We start from the raw sequence: 15,127 nt of genomic DNA, 5'->3' as shown, positions 1-15,127 counted from the left end.
CAGAAGAGGTTAAATTCAGTATGCCAATTTAAATTAAGAAGCATGCTTAGAAGGGGCACTCAAGAGCAAAAATCCTTCTTAGTCTTTGAAATCTAACTTGGTGGCTAGCGTACTTTGAGTAAACTTCAGACTTGAGAGGAGTCGTAAAAATAAGAGACTCAGCAGTTCAGCAACTGTTTTGGTGTTTTCCCATTGTCTGTATGAGTAGTTACTGAATTTATTAGAGTTGTTACAGATGTCCGCACCGCCGTTTATGGGGATAGCATATTGTATGCGCTCACTTCACGTCCTTTTGGTTTTTTTGTGAGCAGGTCTATCAAAATTAAGAACAGCTTCTTTAGGGGAATAGCTTTGTTGGTTATTTATTTATAAGTTACAAATAGTCATTTTAAATGTAGGCCTTGAACTGCATTGGGGTAATCTACACGTTTATTGAAAGCACCTCTGAGGAGAAAGGAGTTTTTTTGATAACACTTTGAAAAAATCTTGAGGCAAATCATTTATTGAAAATCACAAGATATAATGCCATTCACTTTTCTTGTATCCCATTATGCAAAAAAATGGATTATTTTATGATTAAAGCTTTTCCTCTGTGGGGAGCTAAGATTTTAGCCAGGTCTTTCTTACATGCTTATTTGTTAAGTGAGAGGAAAAGGAACGCTCCCATCAATAAACCGTAACGTTGTAAGTGGTGAATGCTTTTGGTGTATTCAGACAAATAGGGAAGTTTAGTTTTTGATGAAGAGTTAAATTCATAGAACTTGATAGATTATTTCCTTTAATGTAAAAAATTATGTTGATAAAGCTGGACGTTGGTCTCACATAGCTGAAAAAGGCAACTTGGAGAAGGAAGAAGGTGTCAGCTACCCGTTAGACAACAGTTTCTGTAGAATGAGGGACAGGTGACTAGTTTCCCTTTTCTCGGGGATACCCAGAGCATGTTCTCTCCGGTATGGAATAATCTCTTTCCAGTGACTGAGCCCATCATGTTTTCTGGACTCCCTGCTATTGGCAAAGAACAAAAGAATTGGAATACGGCAAAGAGCGAGTCCCAGGACTGAGGCACACGAGGCCTCCAAAAATAAAAATCTTCACATCCGAGTTGAGAGTTTGGGGAAAAGTGAAAAAGTCTTTGCTGTTAGCCATTGTCATGTAGAACCGAAAGTCAGTTATTCGTTAACTTTATCATTATAATGTAAAGGTCGGCTTTCCTGGAGATACTGTAGAAATTGATCTCCTCTACTTCCTTAACATTACCAAAGAAAACTTAAGAAAAATAAGCAGCATTATGTTTGCTACAAAAAAAGTAAGTTGCAGATTATATTAGCTCCAAATCAAATTTTGAAATACATGTAAGGATGGACAGTAGAGCTATTACATTACGTCAAATCACTCATCTGTATAAATAACCCTGTTTCCAATATTGGTTATTGCGATTTTGGAGTAAAAGCAGGAAGTTGTTGACCAGAGTACAGTGTATATTGAGGAAGGGACATGGAAATATTCAGATGTTGGCTAAGGGAGAATAGCCTGAGAAGAGGACAGGAGGCCAGATGCCTGTCTCCTCAAAACTAGGAGCATCTTGCCTGTGGAGGAGAGCAAGCAGCGTTGGCACTGTTGACGCATGTGGGGAAGACAGCTTTCATTCTCATTTGGGACAGGTTAAGGCATTCACTACATCCATTGGTTGGTCTGGGTATATCCCTCCGTGGTCAGCGCTGTGCGGTTCAGGTATGGGCTGGCCACATCCCTAGTCAGAGCAGGAGTCACAGCCTCCCACTCGAGCTCAGATTATTCCTAAGTAGTCTTGGAAACCTTGTAGAATATCCAGCAGCTGAATCTGGTTCTGAACCTTCTGGTTTTGTATCAAAATGCACAATAATTATGTTTAAGCCCTAGTGTCTTGTCTCTTACTGTTTACAGGATAAATTGGTGTTTTAGTTGTATAAAGGCAATCTGTGCCTGCTAATTATATGGGAATTTCCTTAGCAGCAGAGCTTTTGCTTTTAATTTTACTTCGTCGAAGATGCTTTTCGTTTTTCAGAAAGTACACTTGCACTTAACTGATAATGTCACAACTAGTCTTTAATCGTTGCTGTAAAACAGTTGTAACAAAATTATCTTGAAACGGTTAGAAACATCTAGATGTTAAATGTGACATTACTGCAATAGTTGCATAGGAATAAATGAAGAAAAGTAATTTATTGTTTTTAGAAATATATGTCATCATTCTGACTTCATCTTACCTTAGGACAGGTTTTCTCTATCCTATTTTTCAGCAATTTAGGAGTTTAGTCTTAAAGAAGGCATAACGTGTTGTATTAAAATAATGAGATATTACATGTTTTCAGGTTATCATATTGTGCTCTCCTGCCTCCACCCTCCCCAGGTTTTGGAGGGTGTTTCACGCCCAGGTTTCTGCCATTATCTAGTAGTTCTCTCAGATATATTTACTTGTATTATCTGTCCAGAATATAAACAGAGTGTTGCTAATATTTGAACTGAAGTTTATATAAATTTTTTTTCTTCATTTTCTCAACCTTTTGTTAAATATTTACTGCTGTTGCTTCCTGGGAAGATTATCTGTAATCTCTGACGCATACTGTAAGATTAAATATTAGTTCAATATTTTCTGCAGGAGCACCTGTCACTAAAAAAGTACATTGTGGATATTGTGGTCGAGAGCTCTGTTCCTGTGGAACCATCAAAAGATGGAGAGGAGAAGCAAAAAACTAAAAAGAAAGCCAAAAAGCTAAAAGCACGGATGAACTCCAGGTAGTACAAACTTTTTTTTTTTTTTTTTTTTTTTTACTTTTTATCTAAACTTTACCTTTTGTCCTTTAGCATGAGTGCAATGGAAGGCAGAAAAAAATTTAACGTTATTTGCTTTGGGAATGTCTTGAAAATAACACTGATGAGCCTAATTTATGGCCACTTTCTCTGATTGAGAAAGAAAACTGAGTATCGATCTGGAGCCCTTGGTTTCACCTGTTAAGAGCTTTTCTCATAATTGGATGCCAGTGCCCTGCCAAAACTGTAGCCTCTTCTAGCATACAATAGCATGTTTAAATTTGTGTAAACCATGCCTATTTTTCTTTCTAGCTATTGATTTTTAAATGAAGTATCAAAGAAAATCAATAGTAATCAACAAATAGAAGTCAGCCTGCTATAGTGTCAAATCCCATGGCTAGATTTAATCATTTTTTGTTGCCTGTCACAACAAAAAGAAAGTTAAAAATATCTTAAAATGGAAAGTGAGTTGTCAGACCTGCAGTATGTCATTTCCCTAAAAAGTGACATCTGCAAATCAGTATGATATGAAGGCATCATTATATCATGAACTGCAGTGTCAGTCTTTATAGCTGAAGAGTCGCCAGCTGAGGTTAACACTTGAAGTGAGTATTATAACATGCGTTTGCATTTATCTCTAAAAATACTTTTCAGAAGGTAAAGTTCATTGTTACGTGTTTTTCTCTTTCTTATTTTTTAACCAAGGAGGGTTAAAGATAAGAGAAAGATATCTGTGTTTTCAGAGCCACCATAGAAGTGAGATAGTGTATTAACTCCTAATGATGATGTTAATGGCAAGCTAAACCTTCAAAAATACAATATTTTTACTATTAATTATTATTTAAAATTGTTTTTCCTCTTTGGATGAGCAAATCCACTGCCTGAATGTCAAATTAGAAACCACTGTTGTAATGGGTAGTATTTTCTTCCAGGTTTCTGATTGCTCGAGATGGAGGGTTATTCATATTGCCTGTTGATTTACTGCAGTTACTGAGTCCAATTTTACATTCTTACTCAAGAAGTGCTTCTGTTGAATTTAGTCAGAGGTTTGTCAGACGTAGGAATACAAGCTCAAGCAACAATTTATTACTGGCACTCATAGTTGAAAAACTTTTTCAGTATATTTTGAATTTTGATATGCTGACTCACCTGGGACTTTTGAAGAATACAGTGAAAGCTCTGATATCTAGCCAGAGTAAATTAGGGAGACATGAGATGCAAATTCATTCATGGCTTGTGTTTAGTTTTTTAAAGAGTGACTAAACTCTTTTTATGAGTTTGCTGTCCTTGAAGAAAACTATGAGTTAACTGGAAGATTTCACTATGAATTTTCAAATGTTAATACGAAAGACTTGCTAATAAAGATGTGATTTAGTCCAGTACCAGTAGGAAACAAAGGTTGTTCCATGGAATTTCAACCAAAAAAATCAATGAGACAAAGAATGCCATTTGGGAAACTTTAATTTTAGCTGTGCAAGTCTTGCTTTACTTCTAGATTGGTGTAATTGGCACTTACGAGTAAGTCATCACAGGAATGATGATGACTGCCTGGGTGGTTCCTGTATGTAAGCTCATTACTGGTAGTGTGGGTAGGTTTTCCATATTCTGAAAATGGAAGAGGATTATCTTAAGCTAAGTGGTTAGAGCAAATAAAGCAATAAGCTCGGAAACTCAATATGAAATGCTAAATTAAATAGTATAGTTAATGTCTCCTATGTTTTTGTCCAGCAACCCAGTAATGCCACCAGATGGCCGGGAGTTATTGCTCAAAATTAACTCACAACTTAGATGGGACATACAGTTAAATCCCTAATAATTTATTGAGGGTGGTTTGAAGGTGAAGAGCATTTGATGTCCGTATTTGACCTAGTTTCACAAGTGTTAACAGCAGGTTATCTATAAACCACTATTTCGAGCATATTTGCAACTCTTACCTTCTTTAGAAAAAGAAATAGTTGTAACAAAGCTTCCTATACCTGAAGACTTGAAATTATGCATTCACTTTAGTTCCTAGGAAGCTATTGCATTTTAAGCTTGAAAGAAATAAGTAACTGCGTTAGGATAGGTTCCTGTTGCTCTCCTGAGTTTCTGTATCTTAAATCACAATCACAATATGAAAGCAATGAAGGGCAAAGGTGGATGAGGGGACAAATTGTGATCGATGGGTTATTAGATATGTTCAGAATTTTTGTTAGTCTTATTAACAATATTTATAACCCTAAGCCATTAAACTGATGCTGAGTAGCAACTGATATATGGCTAGGTAAATTATCTCAGGTTAACATGTATGTGCTGCTATCAGAACACTTCAGTGCCTGCGTGGCAGACCAAGGACTGATGCTGCTGACCTCAAGCAGTAGAGGTGTAGTCACCAACTAGAAAGTATATACAGTTGAAATACACTTTGCATTGTATTTAAAGCACTGCAGTCATATGCGTTTAGTAATAAATATTTTAGGTGATTATTCATGTTTGACTTTTCTGTGCAAAACTCAAAGCTAAAATGTGTTGCTTTGGCTAAGAGACAGGAAGGAAGGCAAAAGGTTAATAAAGGAATCTCACCTTCATGTTTTATACTAAATTCAGTTGTGATTAATAGCTTTATTAATGATCCGCAAATCAGAGCTAGTAGTAATGTAACAATATTTGTGTATGGCACGAGTTGTTTGGATTAAGCAAGCTGAGGGAAAATTTGAGTAAATTTGGAAGATTTGATCCACTTAGGTTAACAGAAAAATACAAAGAAATGTGCAATGTCTGTATCTATGAGAAAATAATGAACTATTTGTGAAACTTGTTTCATCCAGCTCAAAGAACCTGGTTGAAGTAGAAAATTCTCTCATGAAGAGAAATGGAAAAGATTGGTTTAAACTAGTTTAGAAAGAAGACGAGAAGAAACCTGTTACAACAGAAAATGAAATCAAGGCGCAAGAATTAAATTTTTACTGAGTTGTTTTGTTGCAGTGCAGCAGTGGAACGCGTTGCCCACTGGAAGCTGTCATCAGAATCTTAGAAGGATTTGAGAAAACAGTTGGACCTTTGTAAAGTTGGCAAGATTGTCAACTGACAGCAGTTAATGTTCAGAATAGCGTGGAAGTTAATGTGAAACTGTATTTTTATGGGTGAAAGTTATTTTGGGGCAGACTTTTTTCTACTTTTGTCTTGAGGGGCTTTTGACACCTTCCTTTGGAGCTTGTGATGGAGCCTATGGCTAGGGACAGATCACCTATCTAATCACAGATTTAGTCCAGTATGCCAAATGAGTTTCCTTCAGACCGCGTACCGAAGTTTTCAAAAGCCCTTCCTTTTGAACATTGGAAAGAAATTTCCCTGTCAGGAGTGATGATGCTGCTTGTTCCCCTGGGAACAGAGCTTCAGACAACCAGAACAGCAGATTGCCCTTAAGTCTCTAAAGATCCATGTTGCATCTGTGCAGTCTTCGTTTCAGAATAAAAATTGAATGTAAGGGCATGTTAATGGATAAAAGCTGAATGTTTTTACTGTCTTCTGAATGATTCTTCATCACAGGGCTGTCTCTGCGAGTATAATTTTTCTGTATCAGTGTAGTATCTGTATTTGTGCTAGTATGTGCATGCGTGTGTGTTGTTATAACAAGTTAAGGGTTTACCGCTATGAGTCCTGCTTTTGTTGATGGACTGGTAGTAGTTTTCACCTGATGCCTCAGGTCAGCTAGTGTGAAAGAACTAGCGGAGTAAGAAGTCTTGTTTCATCTTCCCACTCTGGCATACAGCCAGCGCGAATAAGACTTTTAAGGGTCTAAACGGGTTTGTGTTTCCAAGTCCTCCTTCCGTTTCCCACAGTAAAACAGCCATTTGTGGAGATATTTACTTCTGCATTGCACACCTATCGAGGTTCATAATGTTACAGTACAGTCATTAGTTTCATTTAAAAAAAATACTACTCTACCTGTAGATACAACAAATTATTTATGTTAATTATAATCTCTGTAATGCATTTATCTTTTTATCTGTTCCACATATCTAAATTACTGGTATTTTAATCAGATGAGATAATTATAATAATAAGAGATTAGTTACTGCAGTTCTTTCCCTGTTATATATGCAACTTGTAACATTTGTTAGCATTTTGAAAGTCAACTTAAATCTACCATTTGTGTACTGATGTTATTCTAAAGTAGTAATATTAATCATGAGTAGTTACTGGCCAACAGTTAAGCATCAGTTATGGATTATGACAAGGCAGAAATGTGCATTGCTATGAAATAGAAAAAATCAATGGCTAGAATTATCTTGCTGGTATTGCATACTGTACACTTTGGACAATAGTCAATAATGATGCATATTTTCTCCTCCAGGGCAAAGGAATATGAAAGTTTGATGGAAGCAAAAAATGCCCTCCCTGATTCTCCATACAAAGCAAAGTAAGCATTTTACTTTATATATTTTAGGTATCCACCTGTTTTTTTTCCTCCCTCCCCTGTCTATACTAGAAGTGCTTCTGAAATCCGGAGGAACAGGTATGATAAACTTCCCACTCAGTATGGGCATACTGTCACCTTGGATTACAGATCATTCCTAATACAAAAGGTCAGACCTTATAAATGAAATTAATTCTGAAGCCACTGTATATCTTAATCCATATGAGATGCAGTAGTAAAGATAACATGCTCATCTCTTTCTTACTTTGAAGGAAAAAGGTTCCAGCTTTGTCCGTCCAAATTGATGGCAAAAACTCAGCACAGGAATTCTGAGGCTGAAAATTTCATGTTTAGCTCAGAAGCAAAGGTTTATATGGCTAAAGCCGAAATTTTTTCTGTCTTAGTCTGGCATTGTGTTATTTAAAGAATAGACCTTTTTATTGCTTAGGATAAGGTTCAGTTGAAAACAGCGGTGGTTAAGATTAAAACAAGTTGCACTGACAGATTCCTTCTTCTTAGTTTGAAACTGGAAATTACTCCGCTTATTCTTTCCTTTATTCCATTGAAACTGGATGGAGAAAGATAGTTTTTCAGATACAGAATATTTGGATTTCCAAAAAGCTTTTGATACTCCCCGATTACTCCCTCACCAAAGGTTTTAAAGGAAACCATGTAGCCATGTCGTAGCTGGGAATCAGTTGAAAAACAGAAAACAGCAGGAGCACGTGGTAAGTCTTTGCAGCGTAGGGAGGTTACTAGTGGAGTTCTGCAGACCTGTTCTTTTCAACGTGTTCACAGGTGACTTGGAAAAGAGGGCAAACAGTGCAGTGCCACAGTTTGATGATGCTAAGATATTCAGGGCAGTAGGGCAAGAGTTGATATTGGAAGATATTATAGACAGTGACTAACCAGTAAAAAGGCAGATGAAATTCAGTGCAGATAAATGTTAAGTGGTTGCACACAGGGCAGGGGGAAAAAACCCTATCATAACTTCACATACAAACTGATGGGCTCTGAACTTGTGTTGGATAATTCCAAGAAAACGTCAGTTCGATGCTCTTAGCAGTTAAGAAGGCAAATCTTGTGTTAAAGTTCATTGGAAAGAAGCAGAAACAGAACCAAGAATGTCATTATGTGTAAATGCCTGGGTGATCTACATCTTGAATATTGTGTGCCGTTCTGGTCCTTCATCTCAGAAAGGATATACTTCAAGAGTAAAAGGATCAGTGAGGGCAACAAAGTAATAACTTCTGTATGAACGACTAAGTAGACTAGGTAGTCTTATTCTAGCAAAAAAGGTGACAATGAGAGGATGTGAAAGAAGTCTAGAAGGTTATAAGTGGCATGAATAAGGTGAATGGGCAGAAACTGAACCACAGGAAGTTCCATCTGAACCTGAGAAAAAACTTCTTCACTGTGAGGGTGACAGAGCATTGGAACAGGTTGCCCAGAGAGGTAGTGGAGTCTCCTTCGCTGGAGATATTCAAAACCTGTCTGGATGTGATCCTGGGCAATCTGCTCTAGGTGACCCTGCTTGAGCAGGGAGGTTGGACTAGATGATCTCCAGAGGTCCCTTCCAACCTAAATGATTCTGTGATTCTGTGAATGCTGTTTGACTGCTGTCCTTCTCAGTACCAGAATGAAGGGTCAGGGAATGAAGATGGAGCCAGGTTCAAAAGAAACCAGAGAAGGTGTTTTTTCACACAGTGTGTAGTTAGGTTTGTAGAACTCATTGCCAAAAGTCACACAGATGCTGAAAATTTACTTGGATTCACTGACGTTTACTAAGTTCTAGGTAACTACATTCAGCTCAAGATATTCATAAGCTGAAGAAAGATATTAGTGAAGAGGATCATGTAGGTTTGTGCTGTTCTTAATTTTCCTGAGACTTCCATTTGCAGTTCATGGTTAGACTAGGTTGCTGGGCAGTTAGTATGTCATTCTTACAGCTGCACTCAAGAAATCTGTTGCAGCTCAGCCAAAGCACAGTTGTATCTCAACAGTTTGATTCAAACACCTTCCTCCTGAAATTACAATAACTTTCTGGGTTGGGGATGTTTGTCTTCTGATTGAGGCAGTAACCTGATACTGTGTGTTTGGTTACTTCCATCGCTTATAAGTTGCTGATGTACTTGAAGGTAGCATTTTTTTTTCTTTTTTTAGAAGTTAATATTGTTTCCGAGTTTCAGAACGTTATTAGGCTTTTGAGGTTGTGTATGTAGCCTGCCTTTAAGCAGTAGCTTCCAGCAGTGTCTTCAGGCCTTTCAATAGAATTTGAAAGCCTGCTGTGGCATTTCAGTATATATTTTAAAATAATACAAGTCCACCACTAAGGTTTGACATAGGAAAATGAAACATCTCCACCAGATGGCATACCTACATAAACACATTGAGGAAGACGGTTTTGTTAGCTTCGTTTTTTAAAAATCAGCACTTCAATTTTAAAGATTGATTTTATGGCGGATTAAGACTTTTAGATTTGTAGTTTCTGTGTTTTGCTTTTCTTTCCTACCAGAAAAATAAAGATAGAGTCTAATTGTCAGCAAGTAGAAACGTGGGATCTTTGACTGACTCTGAAGCATTTGTAAGCTGTAATGCTTCCCTTTTAGTTTCTTTCTGACTTCAGATTATGAAGGATCTGCTTTACTTTGGTCAGCTCTGTCTCAATTGCAATGCAATAGAAACTCAAACAGATTTTAAAAAAATATTTTTGTGATCTTGTTACTGGTACTGATTTTAAAATTTTAATTTCTCTTTAGGTAATGAAATGATAGTATGCTTTCAGTCAGAATTTTGTTTCATCTGCTTTCTTATTTCTCTCCGTTAGTGGCTCTGTTCCTGGAGGCTAGTTCAGCTCTGTCCTCTGCTTTCCTGCACTTTCTCAGTGCCTGAATGGAGTAGGTAGTATAACATGGGGAGTTTTTGAATAAATTTAGGGATCCTTTATGCTGCTTGATTTTGCTATCTTTTAACTTTTTCTTATATCAGTGAGCAGATTAATTTTGCTATTTTGAAACCGATGACACAATTATTCTAATATAACCTAAAATAAGGACTGTGGAAATTGAAGTTTTATTGCAAGGAAGGACTTAAACTGCATATTGCGCTCAGCACTGACGTATGCGTGCATACAGTAATCTGTTGCAGTATTCTGCAACTTCAGTATATGGTCTGATCATTTTTGTTGGTTTCAATTTCTTTCTAAACAGAAGTTTGAAAGTTAGAGCTTAGCTATATCCTGCCTTTGAATGAATCACAAAGGTAAGAGGCACTATCTCTCAGATTGAGTGGGTTCGTGGTTCTGCTCCTCCGCTGAGCGTACGGATCATCTGAGGCTGGAGTTACCAGGCATTGCGAGGTGGTGATCACGTGGAAGGTGCAAGGATGCTCGGCAGCACAGCCAGCTGGTCAAAGGCTTAACTGCTTGTAGGTCTGCACCAATGTCTAATAGGGCTGCACTGTTAGGTGTGAATTAGCCTGATGGACGCTGTCTTAGCCCATTTTCTTGACAGATCTGGGAGATTTCTTTTGCAGTCTTCCTGTACAGATCTAGTGATCTAGCAGATACTTGCATCTAATTTTTTTTTAAATATTACTTTTTAACATAATTATCTGAAAGCCATTGTTACTCCAAAATGATGCAACTGTTTACATATCGTTAGGACTTGAGTGTTTGCAAGCATCTCTGAAGTCAAGGCAGTAGCAATGGGAGCTTCAGTCTGAACCGTCTTTGAAAGGAGAAATAGAGAACTGCCTATGAGACAACTAGAAGCTCAGTTTATTTCTATTCAAATTTGTTTACTTTACACAATGCATGATGTAAAATATAAGAAAGATAGGGAAATGTAGTTTTATCTCTCTCTGTAAAGGATAGGATGAGAGGACAAGAAATTCCATGAGGCAAGAATTTTAGCCCAGACCATACCTGCATATGCTGAGAAGCATATTCTTACTATAGGGTAAAATTAATAGGGAAACACTTTTTAAACTAAGTACAGGATCCTGCTTTACCAAGAACAGTAGCAAGAAGAAAAAGCTGAAAGAAAAAAACAGTAGTAGATCTCTACTGAAATATTAGGGTATTAATGGGAAGCTACGAAAACAGACTGTTGCCCTTTTAGCTGGAACACGGTGTACTGCACTGTGAGCTGCTGCGAACTGCTGCTGCACCTGGCTGAGAGCGCGCAATTCCTTGCCAGTACTAGGAGCCGAGCGGCTGTCCAACGCACGCTCTCAGTAGATCTGCAAAGTTATTGAGAAAAGTATGTCACCGAATGGAGGGGGCAAAAACCGAGGATGCCAAATACTATAGAGAAATATGCGACGGACTTTTATCTGCCTTTTAATTTGCTTTGGGGGGAGAGGCGGAAAGCGTTCTTTGTGTCAAAACAAATACCAGTGCTTTGTTTATTCCAAAGGAAGGTTTGAGGTATTCAAATTTAGATGGACGTATACTTGCGAACAGAGAAAAACTTCTTTAGTAGGTGGTAGAACTTAAAAATGAAAAAAGAAAGCTTTTAAAAATACCATTTCAAATATGACGCAACTGACTTATTTAATGGATGCAAATATATTTTAGAATGAAATCATTAAATATAATTGTTAGGAGTTCTTGCTTATGTCTCATTTCTCGCCTCTACCTCCCAATCAATTGTTTGTGTCTTCACAAACCGGTAGAACTATTTATGGAATGCAATCTCTTATCTGATGTTAGTTTAGTCATGTTGTCAGTTGTTACAGAAGAAAGACAGAACCCAGAATTAGGCTTTGGCAGGTAAAAAGCTTTTTTAGATCACCTTTAAGATTAAGGCACTTTAATATTAGGAGACCACTGATTTTCTATTGCAGCTCATAGATTGTTTGCAGTAGTTCTTGCTAGTATGTGGTTTACAAGTTTATAAAGCTTTTTGCATCGAGGAAGCATTGGTTCCCGTGCTTTCGAAACGTTGTGTTGGATGGCATTAATATCACTGAGCAGACAGGCTTCGTCGTGCTTTGTTGGGCACGGCGTGCGTGCAACTTCTTCGGTTCTGGAGCACCGAATCTAAGTGATTCCTGAGTGGGATTGTAAAAGGTTCAAAGCAGTTCTTTGCTAGAAACAGAAAACTAGAAGAGGATTGGAACAGGGTGGGTTTTTTGTTTTTGTTTTTGTTTTTTTTGGGGGGGGGGGGAAGGAGGGATTTTAGCATCTATCAAAAAAATTGTCTCCTAATGTGAGGAGCAATAGTTCCAAATACTGCTTTCTTCGTTAGGTGTTTTCCCTCGGAACTATTTCCTGCAGCCGGAGGGACTTTCAAGGAACATGCCTCCAGTGTCACTGTCAGTCGGGACTAGCCCGTGTGTTGCTCCCTGGCTTCTCTCAACTTTCCATTAACTGATTGGTCGCAGGGAGCACTTGCGTCATTTTATAAAAGCCAGCAGATTCCTAATGCATTTGTAGTATTAATTCATATTCTCAGGGGACTGAGCTGAATATAATTATTTAGTATGCAGTGTATTAAATTGGCCTATCAAAATGTGCGTAGGTGATGTCTCGGTCTGCCTGCAGCGGTTGCTGGTATCCCAGCAGAGCAGATGTTAAAAAGGGTGGAAACAACTTTTCACAAAGCAAGTGTGGTGTTGGCACTTAATTGTGATCTGTTAATCCAAAGGCTCTATATGTCAGCATTAAAGCGATCTACAGGAATAAAATGTAATTATCATCCTTGAATGTAAGTAGGGAAAGTAAAGGAAAATTGTCATATGCGTAAAGGGAGTTAGCAAGATTGCGGGGGGAGGAAGCAACTCCCTGGTCTAATATCTGAGCCCCTAATTAACACACTCTCCTCATGCAAGGAGGAGTATTTTTTTTACTTATTTTTCGCTTCCTCCTTTTTTATACTACATAAAAGAATACTTCAAATAGTATGAAAATGGGAACTACTGTTATCCTGAAAAGGGAATGCAATAAAAAGAGGAGAACTAGGAAATTATTTTTAATTTCCTGGAAGAGTCTCCTGGAATGTAGTGTGAAGCTTGTTCTTGCAGAGGTCCAAAGTTAAATGCCTTTATTAATGCAGTTCGTTCTTATTTTTCTTGTGGTGTATCAGTGCATTCACAAGACAAATGTACCTTGTAGATTTTCTTGGTATGATAGGCTAGGTTCTGGTTAGGTCAATTATAAGATATTATACCAAAATAGTGGTTACTGAGAAGAATCAGATGATCTATGAGGCTGGAAATATTTGTGCAGAATTTATTTTTTCAAATAGCTATGTAAAATGTAAAAGAGCCAAAATTTTTTTTTAAGTAAATAAGTCTCTGCTTTATAAGAGGTCATCGTTATTTGATTGTAGGTTTCATTTTCAGTGATTCACTGGCACGTTCTTACAGCAATTCAAACCTATTCAGAAAATAGTCTTGAAGAAATTTTTCGTGAGTTTTCAGAGAGCTTCCGTTTTCAAGACTGAAGGCTCTAGGTAAAATAGCATTTTTCATTTCACTCCTAAAGCTACCAGAGTCAGCAGAGCGTATGGAAAATACTGTGGCGGGGGCAAACCTCAGGCAGTCCGGGCTAGTACAGAAGCTATATGTTGCTTTACGAGGGAGGATCCAGCATAACCCCGCGTTTTGGGCCGGGCAGGGACCGCCACAGATGGTCTCGGTTCTGGGCAGGCGCAGGCGGCGGGGGAAGAACTGGGGCTGCGTGCCCCGCCAGCCTGCCGGCTGCATGGACACCATCCTGCACGGTGAGGACCGAGCCGCTCTGCTGTGCGGGGGCTGCGCGCAGCCTAGTTCTCTGCCCGGGCCTGTTTATCCTTCATTGCAGACATTCAGCGTACAGCCAAGAAACTGTGGATTTAAATGTGGAAGAGCTGAAACTATACTGATGGTGCTATTTTAAGGCTTTTTTCTAGAGATGAAATGTGGCCTATGAGTATTGGTGGAGACTTTTTTCCTTGAGTCTGTAAAATATATTAAAACGACTGAAGATATTTAGCTTATGCTAAAAAGAAACCCTTAATTTATTCAAGAGTTTGATTTAATTTTGTTCATTTATTTATTTGCTGTATAAACCTTTAATATGAGTCTCCCTCATTTGTCAATTTGCACTGCAGAAATATCAGAGAATATATTTTTTTATTTGCTGAACTTACTGTTTATTAAATGTTACATTATGCTAGCACCTCAAGGCCAGTGAGCCTCTTGTGTGTTTTATGGTATTTCTGCTACATTCTGAATTATCTGTTTGTGGGCAATACTAAAATTTTAATTAGTGAGATGTAAATAACTAGATTAAAAAGGCATAAACTAACTTTCTCATTTATTTAGCCCAGTAAATTTTTTGGTTATTTGTAGTTCCTTGTCTGGCATAGCAAGAACTGGAGGAATGCAAAGCTTAGGGCAGAAAGAAGATTAAATAATTGTTTTGAAATGGTTGGATTTGGACTCAACGTTATTTCCGCATAATCATTGGAGCAAGCCTTGATAGTGTGCTGCATTAATCTACTACATGTGCAGAGTGTGTGATATGCCATCTTTCCAGGTCTCTTCGTAGCAGCGATAAATTCTACATCCGAGCACAAGTCATCTCGCATAGATTTCTAGTCCTCTGAAACAGTCATAAAGAGGATGATTCTTCTCCCTCCGTGACGCTGCCAAGAAGTCAGTTTAAAGAGTATTAAATTAAAATAATTTCTTCAAGATTCAGGCAGTGGGTGGGAGGGAGGGAGTTTTTATTTCCCTTCTTTTCCCAATGTGAGCATGCAGCATACTATACTTTTTTGGCAGAAGACCAACACACACAGTAGGATATGAGGAAGTTAGAAGTAATTCTTTCATATGGCAGAACTGAAAATTTTATTCCTCATGTTTCTTATGGCACAATGCTGAAAATACACTTGTGTGAAGTGTGTCTTTTGGTAAAAGAGTCTAGAAATATTTATAAAAGAAATGGAA

General features: G+C 37.8%; 1 protein-coding gene across 8 annotated transcripts in view; it reads left to right on the top strand.

Annotated features, from left to right (window-relative positions):
* SCAPER (S-phase cyclin A associated protein in the ER) overlaps window positions 1-15,127 on the top strand; it is a 232,453-nt gene that overhangs the window by 126,477 nt on the left and 90,849 nt on the right. For all 8 annotated transcript variants that reach the window (XM_068958301.1, XM_068958307.1, XM_009681555.2 and 5 more), the window contains exons 21-22: window positions 2,639-2,775; window positions 7,127-7,192. In XM_068958301.1, the coding sequence (XP_068814402.1) occupies window positions 2,639-2,775; window positions 7,127-7,192 (203 nt within the window). The remainder of the gene's footprint in view (window positions 1-2,638; window positions 2,776-7,126; window positions 7,193-15,127) is intronic.

The sequence above is a fragment of the Struthio camelus genome, chromosome 12 (assembly GCF_040807025.1).
Source record: "Struthio camelus isolate bStrCam1 chromosome 12, bStrCam1.hap1, whole genome shotgun sequence".
NCBI lineage: Eukaryota > Metazoa > Chordata > Aves > Struthioniformes > Struthionidae > Struthio > Struthio camelus.
This window is presented reverse-complemented; position numbering and strand designations above follow the sequence as displayed.